We start from the raw sequence: 24,021 nt of genomic DNA on the forward strand, positions 1-24,021 counted from the left end.
GATCAGAAGCCAAGTGAAGAAGTGCTGACACTTTGGGGCTCAGATCTAATTCCTCTAGGAGGTAGTCACTAGGTCACCACAAGGCCTGATAACCTGGAGACCTGTGATCAAATAAAGAATCAGAAACCTACCATTTTAATTGATTTTGGTCTATAGCCATAGCATCCTGAACTGCTGGATTTTTTCTTAAATTTGTTTTGAGGGTAATTTGGGCCCTCCCTGGAGGCACAGTGGGTTAAAGAACAGCACTAAGAAGCTAAAGCTACTTCCACATGAGTTCGATTCCCACCTGCTCTTAAGGTGACCGCATGGCGTGGCAGACCTCTCCTGACCCGCCCGCTGCTCCCCTCAGCAGTGTACTTCGTTGGTCTGCCTGTTCTGCTCCCCACTCTGTCTCTGGCGATTCTTTTTACAGCTCCTGCACCTCTGGCCTGTACCCCAGTTCTGTATGCACAAACAAATAAATCTTTAAAAAAACTTTATTTTGAGATTTAACTTTTATAGGTAGAATAAATACAATATGCACAACTAAATGTGAATTTTGGACAAACAAGAATGAATATTTTATGTAAGTATTTCCCAAATATTTCATGGGACATAATTACACTGAAAAAAGGATTTGCTACTTGAAATTCAAACAAACGGAACATCTTGTATTTGCTTATTAAACCTGCCAATCTTAGTGATAGTTTCCTCCATATTTTGTAAAGTTCTGTGTGAAAATAACTTCTCCCAGTTAAGCACAGTTTTGAAGGTGACAGATAACACTGTGGAACAGAGTGGTCATCGTGACTGAACTGTCAGAGTGGACAGGAAATGAACAAGCTGTGCAGACACTCTGCTCATCCTTGCCTGGGCTGTCTCCCGCAGCCTCAAGTCTCGCTCTCTGCACACTGAAATCACCTGGGGGGCTTTAAAAACATTGACCCCCAAGGCCCTCCCCCCAGAAATCTTTATTGAACTGATCTGGGAGACAGACTGAGCAGGTGGAAGTTTAAAATCTACCCATGTTCACAGCAGCATTATTTATAATAGCTAAGTTATGAAAACAACCTAAATGTCTGCGGCAGGATGAATGGATAAAGAGGCCATATCTATTTCTACTATATACATATACATATATATACATATACATATATATATATCTCCAACCTTTTACAGAACTGTATGTGTGTGTCTATGCATACACACGTGTATATGGATACACATGCACATGTATGTGTACATGCATACACATGGTTTTATGCACACTTAGTCACTGTAAGGAACCCTTCTGCCATTTAAAAAAGCATGGATCATCCTGGAGGGCATTATATTAAGTAAAATGAGTCAGAGAAAGACAAATACTGTATACCTCACTTACAAGTGAAACCTGAAAAAAAACCCAAGTATAAAAGAGTGGCAGAAAGTGAGTGGAGGCAGAATTGGAAGAAGATGGTCAAAAGGGAGGGATTCATTATAAGATAAATCAGGGTGAGGGATGCAGTGTACATGCTGGCCACAGCTAATACTGCAACATGATTCATAGGAAAGTTAAGAAAGTAAATCATAAGAGTTTGCATCACAAAGAGTTTGCATCATAAGAGTTTGCATCTTTTCTTTGTATTGTGACTATGTGAGAAGGTAAATCTATAGCTAAATCTATAGTAATCATTTCACAATAAATGTACTATTTGTGCTATATGTCAATTGTATCTCAAAAAAAGGAAAAAATGTACCCCAGGTGAGAGCCATCACACGAAGACCCCAATGAGCTATCTGATGTGGTTTAAAAGGGAAGTCACTATCAAAGTCTTAAGTATAGGTAGTCTCAAAATGTAAGGGTAAGCAATGGATTGTACATTCATTTTAATATCTACAGGAATAATATCAATTAAAGTATGAAAAGCCCATGATTAGTCCTATCTAATTCCAGTTATCAAACCTGGCTGTACCTTAGCATCTGAAACCAGAACCACAGCTCTAGGTATCCTGGAATGTTCCTTAGAGTTACTAGTGTTTCCCCCCATGGAGAGATGAGAAACAAAACACATCAAATTCAGTGAGTAAGACAGTTCTTTTCTATCTCTTGTGGAAGGTAACTTGCTAACTCTTGTTGCCACCCAAGAGTTCCAAATACAAAAGAAAAGTATGGAACTTCATAACAAGGTTTCAATGACCCCATCCAGCAAAGGTAAAAAGGAAGTACCATGTGGCAGGAAACAATCCCAGAAGATATCTGATGGACCCCACCACCTCGGACTGTTGCAGTGGCACTATGGGATTTATAAAATATGTCTCCTGCACAGCTTTCTTGCACACGCTGTCCAGAGCAGACAGTGATCCAAAGTGTCAGTGGAAGGGACATCACCTTCAGTGAGACTGACAGAAGGATTGTTCAACACATCAGATCCCGAGAACAACCTGCACCAAAAACTGGCTTAATTTTAAACTAACTAACAACATTTTAAACTGAAGGGATTCATATTGTAGATCACATCTGGGAGTTTAAGGACTGAATGTTCCCCCAGATATGCTTTATTTGACTATCACATTGCTAGAAAAACCTATCATGTACATCACATGCCAACATTTTTAAATCAGGTAATTTCATATAAAAACACATATTTCTGCTTCTCTGTAAAAAATAAGATGAAATGGACAGGATGGTTCACATTCTGTTGACAGAAACAAAGACACAACCCCCTTTAAACAGCATATTCAATGTCCACAATTATGTATTTGCCTGGAACCCACTAACTATGTATTTGCCTGGTCCCTATAGGAGGCAGTGAGTTTGCAATTCCCTAATCACAGATTGCACAAGTAATACAACTATCTCACTTTTCTCCACTTTGTGGAAAAGGTTTCCCTTTCTTTGAACTTTGCTAGTAAAAAAAATATCAACCAATTAAAATTTTAATTTTAGTTTTTCTAAAAAGAAAAAATGTATATATTGTGCTGGAGACCCAAGGGAATAATGCTACTTTTGTGAGTCTATTTGTGTTCTCTTCAGACTGGGTAAGAAAATTGATCTCTTTGGTGCAGTGGGTGGGAGGTCAGAGGTTAGTCTTAATCTCTGGAAAATCTTTACCTAAAGCCTGGATCTCCCAAATGGAAGGCAAAATTAGAGAAAAACAACATATCTATGGAAATGCAAAATTTCTTTGTCATAAAGATAAATCCTGTAAGATAACTTCTCACTTCCCCATAGAATGAACTTACATGACAAATGATGTTCTGGGTTGCCATGACAACTGGCAATTGTGAGAGGTGTTCAAAAAGAAGTCTTCCTGTGAACCAGACTGTTTAAGGAAGGGGTTAAAACAAACATTTCTAGTCTACTCCCAAAATGTAGTGCCAAAATGTAATTATAGACATTTGCATCAGTCTGCCATAAAGCATGACAGCTCTAATTTTATAAAATGTTAATTAAAAAAATCTATTAAACCCATGTCCCTCTGAGAGAAATTAATATCACACCTGAGGTTGGGAGTCAATGCAACTCAGAGGCTGTGAAAATTGGGATGGCAAAGTCAGAAAAGAGGGCTATTCCATGATCAACTTGAAGAGTTTGGACTAGATTCTAACCCCAAAGAACAGAACTGCTGAAGAGTAGGAGACAATGCTTGTAATCTTTCCAGAAACTTGAGACAACACACACAGACTCAAAGGTCTGAAGATGGAATTAGAAAGGAATAGGTGATAGATGGAAGTCAGCTCACCTGGAAACACAGGGCTGCAGCAGTGAAGAACCAGTCAATCCAGGAGGACAAAGAACAAGTTGCAACTTCCAATGAGGTCAGGGAAAATGAAAACTAGCTTCAAGTCAGACATTGGAAAAATAACTCTAAGTTCAAGGTCAGAGTCACAAATTGGCAGCCTGTAGGCCAAATTGGGTCAAGAGACAAGTTCAGTCTGGCCTGAACAATGTTCTTTTTAAGGTGTACAGTTTGCCAACATTTAAAAATCAAGAGATTTAACATGAAATTATGGCTTCTTTTTTAAAAGCAGATGATTTGATAGCTATAAGCCTGCCTCCCATGTGACAGCTCATCTGGGTACAGAGCACAGCAGCTCAGTGAAGATAAGGGCTAAGCTTACAACAACCCTGTGGTCTTAGCCCCCAGAACCAGGGTACCTTAGACATAGGTACTTAATAAGTGGTTGAGTAAGTTGGCTTAGGAAGGTCAAGGAATAGTGCACAGGCAAAATGGGGGTAGGCACTGAAATCTACTTAGTGTCGACAGTGTGTCCCATTAGACTACCAACCTCTCAACTAAACTTTATCCTCAAGTGGACTGGGTTCAGTACAGGTTTGAAAGAACTAACATCATTTTCCTGCTTAGCATGCCCGTTCCTTGCCCTGCCCCTCTGATTCCATCCCTAGACGGTCTTGGCCTATCCCCCCTTAATAGATCACTTTTATGTGCATCTGATCACAGTGTCCACTTCAAGGAAGCCCAACCAAAGTCCAGCAACTGCTCGAGGCTCTTGTAGAGAGCCATATCCTAAAAACCATGAGCAGATTTCTAGCAAAGGGTCACGCCAGGCAAAGTTTGGTACGAAGATACAATTTGTCTGGCTCGCAGATACTAAAAACAAATGTAAAGGGCCTTGTCAACATTTAGAAGCTGCAAATTTCATACAAAAACCTAGACCTCCTCTTGTCTTGAAAATGAAGAGATTTAGCTACATTGAGCCTGATCCAACACTATGTAGCCAAGACTTGGCCAGGGCTGGGGGCAGCAGGCCTGTGTAGTATCAGTGCACCAGTTCCCTCCCCACGGCAGGATGCGCCAGGATAACCTATGTTGTAACACAGAGAGCACTCAATATAGCCTGTCCAATCTGAGGAAGGCGTCATTTTCCTTGGAAATGAGTCAATTTGAGGGCTGTCGGGGAGCAGCGGGAAGCGGTTGTGTAAGAAGATGCATGCCCTGTTCCTCTCTTGCTCTCCCCTCATGCCTGGCGAGGCCCTAGTGTATACTTCCATAAACACTTCTCTAAAAGAATATGAATCAACACGGAAAGCTGCCATGACAGGAAATTTGTTTGATAGGGAACACAACATGAAATGAAATAAAAATCACTTGTGGTTTTAGTATGTAGGAGAGAAAAACAGAAACAGGTCTGAGTTTCGGATGTTGTTTCATGCTACCATAAATAAAAGGATGGCTACAGTGCAAAAATGACATTTTAAACATTTCAAAATGTTGACTTGCCTAGCTTGTGTTCGCCTTTAAAAAAATAAAGAATAATCATAGTTGATGCCCTTGAAACCAGTGTAGCTGATAGTGGTGTGCCTAAGGAAGTGGAGGTTCCCAGAGCACTGGAAGCCAGACACCTCTCCCCATTCCATCAGGCCAGGAGAACCCTGATGGCTGACTTCCTCCAAAGATTCCTCCAGCCCAGGCCATACTTCCCTGGAGGGGAGGGCAGTCTGGTACGCTTGACTGGACCTTTCTCTCCTCTGTCCAGCCCCTGAGGATGAGGTCCTACTTGCCTTGCCTCTGATGTTCACGCAGCCTCCTCTGGCTCCTCCAGTTTCCCTCCACAGAGTTCCTCATGACTAAAACCCTTGTGGCTTGAATCCTATCTTGACATCAACTTCTCAGAAGACACAATCTGCCTTTGAAAGGTCCTATTGCCTCTACTTGGTATAATCTGTTTCCTCTACAAATTGGGGGCTCCCAATTTGTGTGTGGTCACATGAGTCCAAAAGAAAAAACACCAACAAAGAGAACTGAAAATGGGTGTTTTAAGGGAGTTGAGTATGGTGTTAAAAGAAAGGGAAAAGGAAGGATCAGTGGAGACAGTTCCTTGACAGGTCCTCCACTTTGACAATTTTCTATCAAGAAGTTTGATAGAATAACAGGAAAAAAACTTAACACTTCTAAAATGGCGATTTTCTGTTACCTGTCTTTCTCTGGAAGATCAACTGTTAAATTGCCATCTGGGGTGAGAGGTATATTTCTTAGAAGACTGTTTGCCAAGAAGCCTTTTGTGACCACAGGAAGACCACAAGGTTATGATTCTCAACACCCCAGTCTCAACAGTTCCCATTACTATTTTATGGAAAGGCAAAGAAAGCAAAGCGCATTGTCGGTGTGAGATGTGTCAAATGCACCATATAACCAATAAAAGAAAGAACATAATAACACACATATTTGCATACATACTCTTACACGCTGCTAAGAGGGTTAATCTTAACAGAAAACCTTCAGGCTGGTTATTTCATAATTCACAATAAAATAGAAAAGGGAAACAAAATCATCAGCAGCACCATTTATAAGTCCTGGAAAATGGAAGTTTCCAAGCTGTCATAAATAACGATAGAAGCATTTGCCAAGCCAGAAATTTTGCCAAGTAGAAATTCACTCAATCCTTGCATTTTGGAGCTCAGAATGGAACACCAACCTTTGGGGATTTGTAATCATTTCTTCTCAGCATAACTTCTTGCTATTTATAAGGAAGTAGAATCAAAAAAGAAAATATATAATATGGAAAATGTTTTATAGGAAGCTGGGAGAATTAAAGCACAGTGAAACATAGAGAGGTGATACTGGTGTAAATGGTGTGTGTGCTGGGATTGAATTTCCAGTTAGTTGAATAGGGCTTAAAGGATTCTTATCCCATGTGTGCATGACTCTGTGTGTGTGTGTGCACAGCACAAATTATTATACTCTTTCCTTTCTTGATTCTCTTTCTCTCTCTCTCTCTTTCACACACACACACACACACACACAATGTCTCTGCTCATATACCACCCACATTTACATTTTAATGTGCGAAATCTGAGGAAAGGACATTGCATATTTTTGCATGTGTTTGTGGTAGTGGAAAGAGAACTAGAGGTATAAAAGAGGGAATAATAATTTAAAACTAGATAAGAGGGAAAGGAGAAAATAGATATTTTCCAACAGTTTCTACTGAGTCAACAAGAATTAGAGTCACCAAAATGAAAAGAAGAGAGAAGGGCTGTGGCAGGCATTGCAGCCCTCGGGCCACCCCAGGTGTAATGAAAGCACCGATCTCAGAAAAGCAGGGCAAGAGGCACCGGTTTCCTGGCCAGTTGGACCTGAATTGTGTGACCTTGGATGAGGGACTCAACTTTATAAGCCGTTGTTTCCTCAAGAGTTGAGTATGGATAATAGTAGCACCCTGGAGGCCAAAGATGGTGCCCCTTCTGCTTGCTGTGTTGTTCCCAGAGCCTGGCTCACTGTCTGACTTGTAACTGACACTCAATAAGTGTGACCTGGATTTTGAATAGATTTCAGTAAGATACCACAAGGAAATATAGTGAAGAGTTTAGTATGCGCTGCCCTTAGGTCCATGCCAAGGAAAAAGAACTTACCCCAAAGATTTAAATTGTGATGTATAGAGATGAGGTGGAATAATAGAGGCAGGTTAAAGGGACAAACAAGAACAGGTGAGATGGAGTGACCAGACTAGGAAGATTTTTTTGACCTCTTGGGTAGAAGAAACAGATGGAGAAAAAAAAAGGAAAAAAAGATTAGAGCCGTCTGGTAGAATTGCAGATACAGAGGAGTAAGCTATTCTAGCAATGGAAGGGGTCACAGGTCCTGACTTCTCTCCTCTTCTCGAGACCTGCTTGTCGCCTCTGGGAACCAGCACACTAGCAGCCCTGAGGTAAAACACAGTGTTCCAGCCAATCGTGTTTAGAGAGAGCTGGCAATGGGGAGCTGATACAAATGCAGGGAATGATCTGTCAAAGGAAGAATTGTGAGAAGAAATGATTACAAATCCCAAAAGGTTGGTGTTCCATTCTGAGCTCCAAGATGCAAGATTGTATGTGTGCGTGCGTGTGTGTGTGGGGGGGTGAATGTAAGGAGAAGTTTTCAGGCTAGAGCTCCCCCAAAAGCAAAAAATTGTTGGCCACTCTGTATTTCCCAGCCCAGCTCAACAGTCTTTCATGACATTGCATGAACTCACCTGATGCTGAATTCTAATCCGTAAAGCAAACAGCATAGCCTGTGCTTTTATTTAGTGATTCAGCTAGACTAATTACTATATGACAAGTATTATTTTAAAATTATGAAAGGGTCACAATGAACACAATAGCAATGTCCCCTTTCCTCCTTGGGAAAGAATGCACATTTTAAAAGAAAAGAGGAGGAGAAAATTTACTTTTCATTAGCTGATGGTTAGGCAGAGGTTTTAATTCAGTAAACACAGACCACAGGATCTGGTGGTGTGTGAGATGGGACTTGACCAAGTGGCTGGAAAATTAGCATGTGCCCTTGGCAGTCTCTTGCAGTCACTGGCTGCCAGATGGGACATTCAGGGACAGAGCGTGGACGTGACCCAGCTGCTCAGATACTGTTCTGCTGCTTCAGAAGCAAACAGCAACTCAAGCATTTTCTACCAGCATCTGGATCCTCCTTATGGAGGTGACACAGTGTGTCCTCAAATAGACCTTCCCACCATGCCCCTTCCAACCTTAACCCAGGTGGACCACTCATCAGTCAGGGCTGCTCCAAAGGAACAGAAAGCACTCAACTTCAGGCACTACAAATGAGTTCACTTTAGAACAATCAAAGCAACACATCCATCTTCAGTTATAATGGACAAAGTAAACATGTTCTGGATTCTCATTAGCTGATTATCACCAGATACTTGATACAGCTTCTCTATTTCCTAAGGCAGAATGTAGAAAGCAGAAGTCAGTTTCACTACTACACCACACACTTGCAAGTCAAGATTTGCAAAGACTTTGTTAGTGGCATAAATAACCAGGATGTTACTGGAACACTGGGCTCCTCCCCAGTGACTTAATTTAATTTGTCCTTACAGTTCTGTTTTTTTTTTTTAAGATTTTTTATTTATTTATTCATATAGAACTGGGGTACAGGCCAGAGATGTGGAGGGTGAGAGGACTCACCAGAGACAGAGCGGGGAGCAGAACAGGCAGATCGACAAAGTACACTGCTGAGGGGGAGCAGCGGGCGGGTCAGGAGAGGTCTGCCGCGCCATGTGGTCTCCTCCAGGGCAGGCGGGAATCAAACTCATGCGGAAGTGGCTTAAGCTTTGTAGTGCAGTGCTTTAACCCGCTGCGCCACCTGGGAGGGCCTACAGTTCTGTTTTGTCACAGTAATCTCTGTTCAATTGCTAGTACTGGTAGGAGTAACCACTGGACATTTGCATGGCCTTAAAGTTGGCCGAGGTCCCTCACTGACCTCACCACCATCCTGTCCCTGTTCAAGAGTCTAGCTTATTACAGTACTACTTCTTCAGCCAACCTGCCTCAATTTACTAACTAACAAACCTGGGTCCAGGCCCACCATGGTTCTGTTCCTTCGTTCCTAACATTTAAAATGGGCACAATATTACCACTGGCCTCTTAGGGTTATACAGAAGATCATGAATTAACATATTAATACATGTAATAAATGCTAGTTAACTATTACTACATCTTAGGTCCTGTGGTAGATCTCAATTTAAAGTATGTTAGAAAGGTAGCAAAGGCAGTGAAAGAAGATTACATTAAATACTAGTAGATTTCAATGCCCCTTATTGAAAATGATTTAACATGAAAAACAAAACCCAAAGTATAAAATGTTTAAATAAATGAAATTTTACCACTTCAAACAACATGAAGTAACTCCAACTAGGCCAATCATGTGATTCCTAGTAGAATTAGGTTGAGAAACTACTTTAGGGTCTAGAAAAGAAGAATCTGGTTATTTGTGACAAATTGCCTGTAAACACTTGTTTCTAAGGCTTAAGGGAACTTGAAGCAAGGCTTTTTTCATGTCTCAGCCAATTCATTTGTTATTCTCATCCTGAGCCAAAGATTTTCAAATGGATAATTCAAAAGTTAAAGTTAATATAGTCCCCACTCAAATGATCAAGAACTCCGATTTAATAAAGTGAGCACAAAAGCAGGAGAACATATTTGGGACATGACCTTCAATGCTATTTCTTTCAAATTCTTATATTACAGTGCATCATTAAAAATCATTGAATTATCATAATATCAGACTGAAAAGTTCTCTCCTCTCATGATGTCAAAGTGAAAGCTAAGGCAAAAAAAAAAAAAAATGTGCATAAATCATCTTGGTAGAGAGGGATCTAGAAGCGGCTTGGACCATGTCAGCAGTTACCACAATTCACTAGACTCAGACCCCATTATCTGCACCCACACAATTGTCCCATGAAAGTGAGTCTGTTGTTCACAGCCAGACCCAAGACAGTGCAAACTGAAGTCCTTCAAAATATTTTTATTAGAGATACAGAGAGTAAGTGTTTCACACACACCAACATTCATTTAACTCTCACGAGGGCCCCACAGGGAGACATGATTGTGATGATCATCATCTCATTTTGCAAATGAGGAAACTGAGGAATGGAGTGGTGAAAGTAAATTCCCCAAGGTCATATACCTTGTGAGTAGACCTGTGTAGCCTAGCCAATGCCTCCCAACTCAGGTTTGAGGTGATCTCCAAATAGTTGGTCAAATCTGTTCTCAACTCAGAAAAATCATAAGGCTGTTTAGAAAAAAGTACAAGGCATCAGCTTTAAACAGTCTCGTTAGAAGAGGCTTGATGTACTCGGCTTGATAAAACATTAGATCACACTAGATCTATTTTTTCCCATTCTCTAAGTCTTTGATGTGGAGCAAAAGCTTTTCAAGGTTAACAGAAGGCAAAAGCAGGCTCAAATGAATCACAGTTGGGTTCTACCAGCCTGCTTTCAGGTCCTATCCTAAAGGGGAAGATGGGACGAGATGGTGTGGCTCTCAGAAGATGGAGACAAAAAGGCCATGAGGTGTACAGCAAGTTAGCGGTGTAGCCTGCAACGAAATCTTGTCTCCACGGCCTCCTGTCTTCTTGCTCTTTCCCTACCAGGAAAGCAATCCAAGTGACTGCAGTCTCTTAGAATGGAAGATTGGTCAGACCATTGGCAGTTTTCTCTTGCCAGGAACAGTTTTTAAGACATCAAAGGGTTTCCCCACAGAATGTGGGTTTCTGGAATCTTTTAAAATTCTCTTAACAGTTACTCTTGCCTTTTCAGGATTGCCTTCTAGCCAATAAAAGTATACTCGATGTAGGAACCAGTAATCAATGATCCTATAATTCACATTAATGGAAATTTTAAGTCTGTTTTAGGAGGGAGATTTAGTCCAGAAGTTGTATGGATTTGGGACTCCCCAAACTCAATGATGTTTCTTAGTCTTCTTCTAGCACCTCTAGTCTTGACGCCACAAACTACATGCTGGGTGATAGTTTGGGTTTAAGGAAGGGTGGGGGAAATGTACACAGTGCCACAGAGAATGAAAGACACGTGGAGATGAAGTAAAAACTTTATTGGCTTGTTAAAAAAAAATGAATGAATTCAGCAAGTACATTTATGGTCTAGCCACATTGTTAAACAGCACTTAAAAATAAAATAAAAAACGATTAACCATTATTTACAGGAAATGTGGAAAAATGACTTTAAAACCTGAACATTATGGGGAAAAAATCAGGGCATGAGAATGATTTGCAGGCAGTCCATGGATTACAGCAAATTAATTGAACAGGAAATGAGTGAAATGAGGATTTGTCCTTCACTGGGATCTCTGGGGATCTTCTCCTTTTTTTCTTTGTCACTTTCTTGAGGTATAACTGCCAAATAAAATGTCCAAGGTGCTTCAGGTGTACAACAGGATGATTTAATATACATTGAAGTAGAATCCCCCACTATTTTATATCTATTTATGTTCCATTCACCAATGGACTTTCTCAAAATAAAGGTGGTGGAAGATTTCTATTCCTTCCTTTGCTTCTCACACATTTTTTTCATGAAAGTGGCAACTCTACAAACAACTAGTAGTCACCTGCCTTGGACACCCATCTATGAGCACCCCAAGGCTCCCTGAACTATAGACAGAGTGAGCTCACTGTCCAGATCAGGAGAGGCCTGGAGGTTTCTAGTCCCTAGGGAACAAAACAAAGAAACTGGCCAACTTGGGTGGAAAGCGGTCTTCTGTGACAGCTGTTTGCATGTTGGTTTCTGGGTTTGGAATTCTATTAACTTAATTCAGTCTGGCAGCACCCCACAGCAAATTACCTTCACACCTTCTCAGGTGCCCTTGAGTAAACCGTCATGGTTCACAGACACTGAAGCTGTGTGAACACAACAGAACATACTTCTGTCCTAGCATTCGTAGGGTCCAGTCTGCCAAGTGGCACAGCTCCAGGGGTCTCCCCCTGACATGGAGCAGCCAGGAATGGCAATGCCTGTGTGGCTAATGCAGCAGTCCTGTGAAAAGCCTACATTACAGGTAATCGTTTCTCTTCAATGGCTCTCCTTCTGTGCCTAGAGGGAGTATCACAAGATGAAATGAGCTTCTATTGTAGTGTAAGGAAATTAGATGAAAACTAAAACAGGAGCTCTAGACAGAAATCACTAGAGCAGGTGAAAGTGTAAATCACCCACAAGCCAACAGGAGCGCAAGAGCGAGAGAATTAGTGCAGATCCCATTAAACCTTTGGATTCATCTCACAACAAAAGAATGAAGTTCTGTGCGAAGCAAACAACAAAGCAAATAAAAATAAACTCAGTTTGTCATGCCATTTTGAGATGCTTGAGGTGGAGGAAGTCTGAGGTTTTAAGAGGAAACAGAGCAAAGAAAGAGAAGCAAGAAAGCAGACACTCCTTCAGCACACCTGGCAGTGAACTGAGGCCCTGCCTGGACGTCTAGAGGTCACCCCCAAACTGCTGATAATACAGAGGAGAGGAGCTGCAAGCCCAGCCCTAATTCTAGGTGTAATTTGGGATTACTCAAATGTTTTGGAGCCAAAAGCAAACTCCCTGTGTGTTCTGTGGTGTGGGGAAGGCCTGAGATGGTTTAGTTTTCATCTTTGCTCCCTACTTTGAGGACAAACACTCAATGGGTCAAAAACGACATCAATCCCTGCTGGAGACTTGAAGTGGAGCCCTCAACTGATAGTCTCTGAGCAATCGTGGGGTTTCACTTTCCCTGTTGAGAGCTGAGCCTTCTTGGCTTCCCATGAACCATGTGATGGCAACAGGCATTTCTTAGTTTATCTCTGCTGCCTTGGAGGGGCTCAGTGGGGCCTGATTCGAGATTCAAGGCTTGAATCACACTTCATAAAGTGTGGTTTCCCATTCCCAATGGGCATATCAGTATAGGAAGGACACCCCTGAAAATGGGTTGCACTCTTCCCAGGAGACATGCACACTGCTAAAAAGAAAGTCACGTGTGACAACATGGGGGAGGACTCCATTAGGATGCCTCTGGCTACAGGAAGTGGGGGCCACCAGGAGGTGGGGGCAAAGAGGGCTAAGAGAGCCCCAGGCAGGGTGAGAAAGCCCAGGGTCCAGCCGGCAGGGCCACATGGAGCCACAGGTGACATACTGCAGGCCACAGGGCTGCTAAACTCAGGGCAGAGAAAGCCCTCAATGGTGATGCCAGGAAACATTTGCAAAGGAAAGAGAGAAGGATTCAGGGAGGAAATAATGATCTCCTTTTAAGACAAAAGTAACTAACTGGCAGCCCACAGACATGTTTTGTTGGCCTACATAATGTTTTAAAAATAACTGAGCCAACTTTAAAAAAATAGGGCTATTTCACATAAAAATGCAGGTTTCAAGTTTCTCTTAAAGAACCAGAAGATGAGGAAGACTGGGCCCACATTCCAGGGAGACAGAGGTTGGCTGTGGCTTAACGACAGCCACCCCTCTGGAGAGTGGGTGTTCAGGCAGGGTATCTGCTTGGCACTCAAGTGCCAGGTCCTTCTCTGGGGGGGTTAGAAGCGGGGTGAGACTCAGTAGCAGCAAAGATGCTACCACCCTTCCTTTCCTACTGCCACAGAATGCATTAGGAAGCTCTAAAGAGATCGGTTATTGGGGGCATAAACAGCAAAGGATAAAAGGGGGTGTACAGGAATGAAGAGCTGTGTTGTGATTGTGGGGATTTAAAAAAAAAATGAAAACCAATGAACTCAAGAACCATATGAAGCCATTTTCTAATAGCCTGTTGTTTTCATGGTTCCCTAGGAGATGTCAACTGCTCTTTGATATATTAAACTGCCTAATCTGTCCACTTCTCTCCATTTTCAAAAAAGGGTCTACCCTGCTTTTCTTCCAATTGTTGAGTACAAATTTTCTTTTCTTTTTCCTTTTGAGTCTTAGAAACTTATAAAATAGTCCTTAAACAATTCACCACCTTTCTATGGCTCAGGAAATAATATTAAGGTTATTTAAAAATAACCTTAAATGGTACTAACTAACCAATATTTAAGAACACTTGCTGTACTAATGGTCTCTGCTCGGCTCTCAGTTTGGATTTCAGTTTTCTTTCAGGGTTCAGAATGTCTGCAATGAGCTGTCCTCTTTGTAAATCAACACCTTTCAGAAAGATCAAAATTTAAGTAGTAACAGGAACTGTTAGCAGCAAGCAAGAAAATGGGAACCAGAGAATATTCAGGTGTCTCCCCACCAAGGGCCAGCTGCTCTCACACTCAAATGTCTTTTTTGGAGAGAAAATTTGGGGAATAAGCAGATGGTTTATGCTTTGGAGAAAATGTCCCTCTTTCAGGGCTGGGCCAGGGGTAACCACTTTCAATGCTGTAATCCATAGAACTCTGTGAAAGGTCTGCTTCAAGCAATAATATATTTAGTGGCTAATGTAAAAGATAGAGCATGAAATATCCATCAAGGATAATCTTTTTATATCAAGTGGTGCCTAAATGGATCCTGTTTTATTAAGATTAATGCCTTGGTTACACAGGATTCAAAATAATGTTTCCAAACATGTTGGACTAGTAAAGATCTATCAGTCCTCAAAGTTGAACTGCAAAACTTGAAACTATTTCCCAAAAAATGGTTTCAGAACATCCGTTCAGTCATGGTTTCTATGGGTATGCCTTAGCATCAGAGCTGATTGTGCTTTCAAAGAAATGCTCCAGATCTGGCTCTGAAGTCCCCCTAACAGGAAAGGTGTGTGACAGGGCAGGGAGGGGGCAGCCAGACCTGTCTTCAGGACAGGGATACTGCCTGGTGCACACTGAGCAAGTGTGCCGAGGTCACCGCCATGGTCAAGTGAGGGAGACACGTGTCTACGTAAGACAAAAGCAGGAAGGCAGGATTTTGTAACTCTGAGGCTGGCCTCTCAGCAATGAAACTGGACGTTATAAAGCACGTATTCATTAGCGACCTGCCACTTCTATGTGTCTGGGGTCAGGGAGAGTGGCCCTGCCAGTGAAAACCCAGCAGCAGTAGAGTACGTTGTAGGGGACTAGCCTTCTTAGAATGCCGCTTCCTGTTCTCAGCAGGCCAGCCATTCTGCTCACAGGCCTTTTCAGAGTAGAAAAGCTGCAGTTCTGTCATGGAAACAGCATGAGATGCTGTGGCCTTCTCACTCAGCAAACTTCTAAAGAGCAGGTGGATTACGGAGGGCAAATAAAAGGACCTATGCACCATATGTATATATTTCCTTCTTTCACTTCTTCTGAAACTGACTGTGCCTAACTTAAATCTAGAGTCCAGACAAATAGCTTTTATATTTTATTTTGCCTGATGACAATCTTTAAAGGAAATCATTAGTATTGATTGCATTTGAACACTGCCATTGAACACTGGACCTTCCTGGCCAGTGAAGAGCCTCTCAATGACAATACTGAGCTCCCACAGCAATGGTATAATGGGCTTTTATTCTTTTAGTCACCATGCTGCAAATGGAAAGGTGAGACTGTCTGAATTCGGTACTGATTAAACAAGAAAACCATACTAAAAATGTGCTTACTGAATATTAGACTGTTTAGTTTGCACTTCTATATGTCTCTAAATTAGATTTGTTTTTAACTTTGCAGTTCACCTTTAATGAACAGAAACAATAACAAACATTTCCAGCAGGGTCACATAGCACGCTTTCGGCAACACAATCCAATGGAATGTCACTTCAATTTTGTACTTGCACAATGGTAAGAATGAAAGAGAAACATTAATTTCAGGTGTTTTCTTGAGTTTCTGCTTAGCTGCCTGTGAGCTGCCTCTGAATTGGTGTTCCCCAATCACAGCTCTCAGTATCTGCAGGCTTCCTGTGGTACCTCCTGTGATCACCACCCAGAACTACCAGAAAACCCCAGGCAAAGCAGCACTTCCCAGAAGAAGCCAATGCCAGTCCCAAGAGTCCAGCTTACAGGCAGCTTCAACCAACAAGCACCACTGCCCCTTTCTCTGTCTTTTCCTTTATTTCAGCTACCCATCCAGTGGGATCTTATGAAACAAAACAAAACCTAAAAAAAACACAAAATAAAACATAAGTCATGGTCAAAAGAAAAATCAATGGAAATTAACATACAAGTACAATCACTTTTAAAAGAACATCAAAATAAACATCAACATTAAGAAACAACATGGACAATGTTTTAAAACAAAACAAAATATAATAACACAGTGTGGAAATTAGGAGAAGATGTGTATTTCGTTCTCAAACACCTTAATTTTAAACTTGAAACCTGGTTTACATAGCACATGAAACACAACCAAGAAATGCAAAGGATTTCTGCACACAGCTCCATCCACAACTCAATCAGATGTTGACCTCCCAGAGAAGAGAAAACTGTGGACATCAGCAGTAAGACTTGAAGACGTTTTATATATACAGGAAAATCAAGTTCAACAACAAACATTCACCTAAATCTTGATTCTCTTTCTTCAGTTAATTTTACCAAAACTTTTTTCTAAAATAACTAATAATTGCACGGCAACCAGACTAGAAAACTGGCCGGCTTTCACAGGTGAAATATCAGACTACACAAAGGCTCAGGATTCTAATTTCAAATAATCAGTAAATTATTTAAATGCAATTTAGTACCATATATTTGAACCATATATGTAATATATATCATATAATATTTTATACAGCATAGAACCAGTAATATATTGCATATATGCATATAATGTGAGCATATATTCTAGAGAATATACTTGACAATTTTATAAAAAATGAATTGAACATTGACCATATGGCTGATGTGAGGTGTGCAAGGTCACCCAAAGACAACGGGAGAACTAAAACCCCACCACACAATCTTGGCAGGCATTTTCTCTCATTTTGTGTGACACACAAATACATGAAGTTCTTTGACCTCCAAAGCTTCATTGCTTCAAAGATGGGAAAGATTAGTAAATAACCTGAACAATAAATAACGACTAATTGACTCTGAGCCAGACTCTCTTCTAAGTTCTCTGTCCAAATTAGTGGTTTGAATTGCATAATAACTTCATGAGAGAGTTCTAATACCATGCCTCTTTGCAGTTGAGAAAGTGGAGGCAAAAGTAAAGCTGTTGTTTGAGGTTCAACAGCTAGCATGTGATGAAGCTCAGATTCCCACCTAGGAGCTAGATTCTGCTGCCACTCTGTGGTGTCACTGAGCAGGGAGGACAGACTTTCTCCAAACTCGCCTGTGAGAACCCAATGGGAATAAGGAAGGTTTATTCCATATAATTCAGTCTGTAATCTGCACACGTCATCATCAGATTCATAAGTGAGAAAATAGATGACATTGTAGCTGCAACCCCCAAGACGTTTTCAAGTTCAGCTTTGGAAGGACTTAACCCAACCCTCCAGACTCGATCTTCCCAACCTGGTGTCTGGTCTGCCAAGTGCTGGTGTCATCTGCCTCCAGAGCTGTAATTACCACCACCAATCTGTATCATCATTTACAAAAATATGAAAAGAGTCTAAAGAGCTTAATTTCCAATGCATTCCTATCTCCGCCCTTCTAAGTCTCAGGAAAAGAACTCAGTTTGGACGCCAAACATCCTTTATGGATTGAATCACACACAAAGCACTGAGAATTGAGGAAGTATGCAGAAGCACTGATTAATTCTCCCCATATCTGTCTTCAGTTCTTTCTGAAAGTTCAGCCTCAAGGCAAACATAAGCTGCACTAGTCAGGAGTGCAGCATGGCACGTAAGACAAGGGAACCAAACTCCCCAGTTACTCCTTTAGGTTTTAAGAGGGTGGATCTCAAATTCCTTCCCACTGAAACAATAGGATTAATATTAGGATGTCAGGTTTGCCAATAAAAACAGGAGAAACTTGGTGATATCAACAGAAGACATCACCTTCAAACAAAAAGATTTTTGATTCAATATTCTAGATTACTGCACAGTCATTCAATTTTGAAAGCTATTTGATATAAAAATAACAACAGCAGATTACACTGTTAGTGTATGCCTATGTCCAGTGGATTGTGGTGTAGGAACTAAAAAAGTTTACAATGTGAGAGAGCTTAGGGCAGGAAATAGTCCACTCTTGCTGTGTTTCTATTTGTCAATTTTGTCTCCCACATCATCCAGTGTCTTTAATTATTACAAGTGGGAAATAATTTGCTCTGCTAGACCTTCCATCACTTGAGCTGCCACAGCATTTGCTCCTATTGATGTGTTGATGTCAGGTATTCTTCTGCTTTTGCCTTTTGAGATGTAGCTTCCTCAAACAAACCTCAGCTCCACATGTTCACACACACAAAAAAAAAAAAAAAGGAAAAAGGAAAAAGTGGGGGGAAGGGGGGGTAGAGTGAAGCTATCACAACAGAAAAACACACAGTATCTCCCTTGTGAAGAAAAGCCAGCCTGTCCCAGTGATGATCACCTGCAACATTTGCACTCACACCATCACTATAAAGCCCTGCCCAACTCCAGGAAGGCAAGTCGGCCTCTCAGGCTTTCTCAATCTTTGTAAAATTTGATTACCTAAAGCTACACCAACAGAGCCTGAAAAGTTAGTTTGACTTGCAGAGTTCGCTCTCTTTTAGGGAAATCCAGTGCTTCATGAAGCTAAAGGGTGAGAGCAAAATTCAATTAGAGCCCAAATTTACCTACCGGATCTCACAACTTTTGTCTGCAAATGTCATAAGAAATTCAAGAAAGGAGCCACAAGTAATATAAAACAATAGATAATTGGTTTCTTTTAGAGAGGGGAAAAGTTTTTAGACCACAACAAATGGCTGAACATCTTGTGAGTTTAGCAGCCAAACGAGCTGTCTAGCTTCTGAGCCTCAAATATAGATATTTTGACAATGTGACATTCCGAAGCATTTGCAGCATTCCGATGGTGCATGGCAGTTATCGTGAGAACAGCTCCTTTATCAAAAACAACTCGAGAGAAACTTTGCCACCGCTGCTTACACTAGCTGAGCTTAAATAAGAACAAAGATAAAGCAGGTGCAGTCTGAGAAAAGTGATGGGAAGTTGAAAGATGAGCAGAAAACCCAGGATCTGTCCTAAAACTCTGTCTCTGCTACTGGCTGACTTTAGATCTGCTCACTAACTTCTTCAAAAAGGACAGTGGGCCTGAAGGTCACTGAAGCACTGTGCTTTCTTCACCACCGGCTTCAGATCCATTTAGATTTATTTACATTCAAACGTGCACACATTTTCCTCCTATTACTCAGAAGCAATCAACCATAAAATGGCAAGGATCTGCAGTATATTTAAATTAACAGCAATTTATCTGGAGCAAAAACGAAAATTGCTGAATCGAAAGGAAGCGAAGGGAACGGAAGAAAATGCAGCTGCTATCTAAAAAAGCAAATCTTACCACATTTGTCATTTGGAGAGTTCAACTAGAAAACTGCCAACTTGGGCATCTGCATGGCATGCTGCCATTTTGGAGACAGCCTGTGGGGAGGTGTTGGTCTTCCCGCTCACCTTCATTGGAAAGCAAAACCAATGTTTCTTGGGCTTGCCGGAAAATGTTTACTAAGTAAAATCACAGAACAAACTCCAGTGCCTGGATGGTGTCTAGAAAATAGTGAGTGCAAAATGCTTTCCATCACAAAGTAAGATTTGAATTAGGTGTTTTTCTGCTCTGTTTAAGCATCTGAAACACACTTTGTCCTACTTTAACATTTGGGGAGCATTTAACATAGTTGGCGGTTGCACCCACTATGTATTATGCCTGCAGTTTTTCTGCTTTATAGGTGACTTACTCAACCCACATGGCTGATGTGAGGTGTCTAAGGTCATCCAGAGATGGGAGACGGAGGGAAAGAATTAAAACCACAACTCACAACCTTGGCAGATATTTCCATTATCAAGGTTAGGTCTGGTGCTCTCTTCTCTGAGCTCACCTCAGAAGTTGCCTAGCCACACCTCAGACACTCTTTTTGCTCTCCAAGGATATGCTTTGTCTATACCCTGTCACTGCCTCTAAAATCTCCTTTCATGGGCAATTTCTCCCTAGAGAAGCCCTAACCATTCTGGAAGGTCCATTGTAAATACAACCTCCTGTGAGTATTTAGTTCACCAACCTCTTCACTACTGAGGCTCTCTATTCCATTCACATGTCCTACTTTTAAACTATTTTTTTAACTTATGTTTCTTTTTTATTTATTTCCCTGAATCCCAGACTCTAAACCACAGAATGGTGGAGAGGTTGTGTTCACACATCTACACTGCTTCACCCAACACTTAGGACTGAATGCAATTGAAGTTTCAGAATATTAATGGTTGAACTTTGAGATTTATTGGAAAACCTCAATATACTAAGGTACAGAATCAAAGTGGAGGGGTAGTGAGGAGATAATATAACACAGGATCTGTAGTTTCTTATTGGTAATTGGGTTATTCAAAAGACTTTGAAACTTCTGGTAAAAAAAAAAAATCACAACTTTGTTATGAAGTATACTGAAGGTTGTGGTGCTAGACACAAGGAGTGTTTCCTGGGTAAAAGGCATTAGCTTTTTCTAATCCATACAGTGATCAAAATTATAGTGGGCATGGACTGGAGCAAAGGGAACACGTGCCTATTTGTGTGCTGAAGAAGAAAAACTAAAAATAAATAACCAAGGATGGTCAGGAAGGACTTTAAAGGAAAAACCCTGGATTGACTGCAAAATGAAGTTCAGTTCGGAGATGAAAATTCAAGCAGGAAACAAAAAGTTCTTGGCAAAGCTAGAATGTGTAAGAAAAGCCAAAGTGTTGCACAATTAAAATGCAAGGGTTCTCAGCAGGATGTGATCTGACCAACAGGGCCCAAGAGATGAGTGTCAGGGCTCAACCACCACCACGCCAGACACTTCTTAGCCTGGAGACATCCAAAGGCCACGCCACTGCTCCATCCAGAAATCACCTAAACACATCTTATGACACAGAAGAAGAAAAGATGGAGTTCTTTGAGGGGCATTAAGATATTGAAAAGACTTTGGCTATAACCACGCTGAGAAACCCATGTCAATCTCCCTTTCTCATGTGGAGTGAGCCTCACTTCCTAACTTACTTTAATATATGCATTGCAAAATCTATAGGATAGTGCTTTGTAAAGTTAAGTGCTAACTTTCTAAAGACACTGTTCCACAATCTGAGTCCAGAGGCTTACCAGTGGCTCAAACATGGCCACAGCAATATAAATGTCATTATAGAAGAGCAGGTGTTTACTGCTGCCAAAATAGATTTTTGTGCCTACGTTTGTTTATGCCTTAACACTCTAGTTAGTGTTTCCTCATAGTATATGAAACCACAATGCTAGGACCTACAGCATCCAAATAGTGAAGAAATAGTAGAAACTGATTACTCAATGAATCTATGAGTATATATTAATAAAACCTTCAAGAATCCCAAACACACTCTATCGAAGTTGTTTGACTCTGCCCAATTGTGCCTAAAATCCACAGACCAAAATGGATCTGGGATAAGCTTCTAGGAAGGTGAATCATGTTCAAATTGTGCAAGAGAAAACAGTAGTCCTGGCTCAGCCAGCTTCTGCCTGATGATGATGATAAGGATAAGCATGAAAGCAGGAGATGGAAAGAGAAAGGGCAGGAGGAGGAGGCATTCGAGAAAATGTAGCTGCTGTTTATGAGGTAGGAGATCTCAAATACACAAAGGTGGTGACTGCAATTATTGGGGGTAAAAATGGAGGTAACAAGGCTGCAAAACCGGACTTTATGTCCTAGACTCAGGGTAAGTAGGTCTAAGGAGGAAGACAGAAGGTGAAAATCAAGTATGTCCTGGAGCTCTACTTTTTCCTTAGGCACCACAAGCAATGCTCCAGAAACAGAGCCTGAGGATTCTGTTAGGAAGCTTATGAGATGGCACTCATAGTGGCTTTTGTACACACAGTGTCTCTACCTTCTTGTCCAAATGCCTGAAAGGCACACTCACTAGTGGTTCCAATTAAGCAGAGTCAATTACCTTCACTTGAGTAGAAGTGCTTTATACATCTCATCACATTTAAATTAGCTAAATGCACAAGATAAAGAAACTTCAGCAAAGCACCCAGTGTTCCAGAATGCACTACTAACCTGGGTGGAGTTGACAGTGTCTCTGAGCTGACTGCCATACGCATGAATAGCCCAGATCTGCCTGAGCTGGGGCAGGAAGCAAGGCTTTGCTCTAGCTGGCAGTGGCAATCCTGGGAGGAAGGCTGCCATCCTGTGAATGGGACAGGCCAAGTGAAACTGCTCAAGTCCATACCTCGAGCTTTTCAAGAATCTAGCTCCTGGGTTCAGTCCTCCCCGCCGTGATGTTTCCTTTCCTTAGGTTTTGCTGCCATCTCTCTCCTCCTTACTGCCTAGTTGGGCACAGCAGTGATGGGGCCACTGCTGCTCCAGGCCAAAGTGAGGCTGCAATCTGCTTGCAGGGCTGCTCCAGGCACACCCAGAAAACCCCCAGGCTTCCAAGACACTTCTCAGGCCTCAGCCTTCTATCCAGAGTTGTGGTTGTACCCAATTCAGAGGCAGGTGAAGATCATGGGGCAGGAAGGAGAGCTTCCCCCAAATAAGACTTTTCTGTGGCCCCTTCTCCTCACACTTCCCGTTAGCAAAAAGACTTCCATCAGCTCAGAAGTTACCCCAAGAGAACAAGAATTAAAATGTGCCTCTCCAGAACAGCGATGTGATGGTGAGAGTCAGGTTGGAAAGGTGGCTCACACCGCCCTTGGTTTTACCTGGGGTGTTACTGGAAACTTCTCTGTAAACCGAAATTTAAAGTCCCAGGTTGGACCCTGCAGAAGCATCTCCCACTCACCCTCCAAAAGGCAAACAAAGTTGAAAAGGCATATCCCAGAACTGCCCATCAGCCTGAAAGAGTACCTGCCCATCACATCAGCTCTAAGTGCCAACAGTGTGTCCACATCCAGGAGCGTCTTCAGGATGCTGGTACCACAGTCAACAGCCCTGCCCCTGGTAAGTCTCAGTAAGGTGGAAGCTTCCTCTGTTCTTACCAGGAATCCTGCTAGTGCAAAGTCACAGCCCTGCATGCTGTTAGTTTGAAGCAACCAACAGAACCCCGCCTTGCCTTAAATTAGCCCTGCATTTCTAGAATCCTCTGCTTTCACTAGTGTTTGTTGTTCAGAGAGCTTCCCTTACACAGGCCCATGCTGCCCTGCCACCCCACCACACTATCTTGACCAAGACACTCCAACAATACCTTCCAACAACAGGCATAAGCCAACCTCAGCAGTCTCCACTGCAACATCCTGCCTGAAAGAGTCCCTCTATTCCTCGGTTCTTTCATGTTGGAACATAGCGAGCCCCTTCATAATCCTTTGATTCAGGGACAATTTAAAGATGCATTTTACACACACACACAGCAGACTTCACAGTTTATTTTCTTTTTTAAATAAAGCGTGCTGAGCATGGCAGATATGGCACACATAACAGCTTGGTTAAGAATTATATCAACTGAGCCAAGAATCAGCCAGCACCAAGACATGGGAAAAACAATACATTCTAGATCTTTTTAAGTAAAAATGTAATGTATCCAAACATCTGACATTATTTTAAGGAATGCTTTCCCAAAGTGATGAAAGTTCTTTGCTAGAACCCAGTGACCCAAAGGGAAAGATTATTTACCTTATAACTCTATACACATTCTTGGTTTAAAATAGATATCATCTTCACCTTCTACACATAAGCATAAGATGCATTCGTAGCTACACATGTGATAGACAAATGTACTGCTTTATGTGCAAACAGTCAACATTTTTAATGTCACCGATAAAAAGACAGCATATGATTATTACACGTGTATAGCAGGAATGACAGGATTACAAATTA

At 41.5% G+C, this 24,021-nt stretch overlaps 1 protein-coding gene across 3 annotated transcripts in view; it reads right to left on the reverse strand.

Moving 5' to 3' along the window:
• The window catches only part of NTRK2 (neurotrophic tyrosine kinase, receptor, type 2), a 316,763-nt gene that overhangs the window by 167,479 nt on the left and 125,263 nt on the right, over positions 1 to 24,021 (reverse strand). The window contains exon 13 of one of the 3 annotated variants that reach the window (XM_004677527.2): positions 11,299 to 16,247. The exons of the other annotated variants lie outside the window; for them this stretch is intronic. Within the exon in view, the coding sequence (XP_004677584.1) occupies positions 16,210 to 16,247 (38 nt within the window). The 3' untranslated portion in view covers positions 11,299 to 16,209. Of the gene's footprint in view, positions 1 to 11,298; positions 16,248 to 24,021 lie in introns of those variants that run through there. 3 annotated transcript variants of the gene reach the window in all.

This window comes from Condylura cristata, unplaced genomic scaffold (assembly GCF_000260355.1).
Source record: "Condylura cristata isolate star-nosed mole 26May11 unplaced genomic scaffold, ConCri1.0 scaffold00006, whole genome shotgun sequence".
Lineage (NCBI taxonomy): Eukaryota > Metazoa > Chordata > Mammalia > Eulipotyphla > Talpidae > Condylura > Condylura cristata.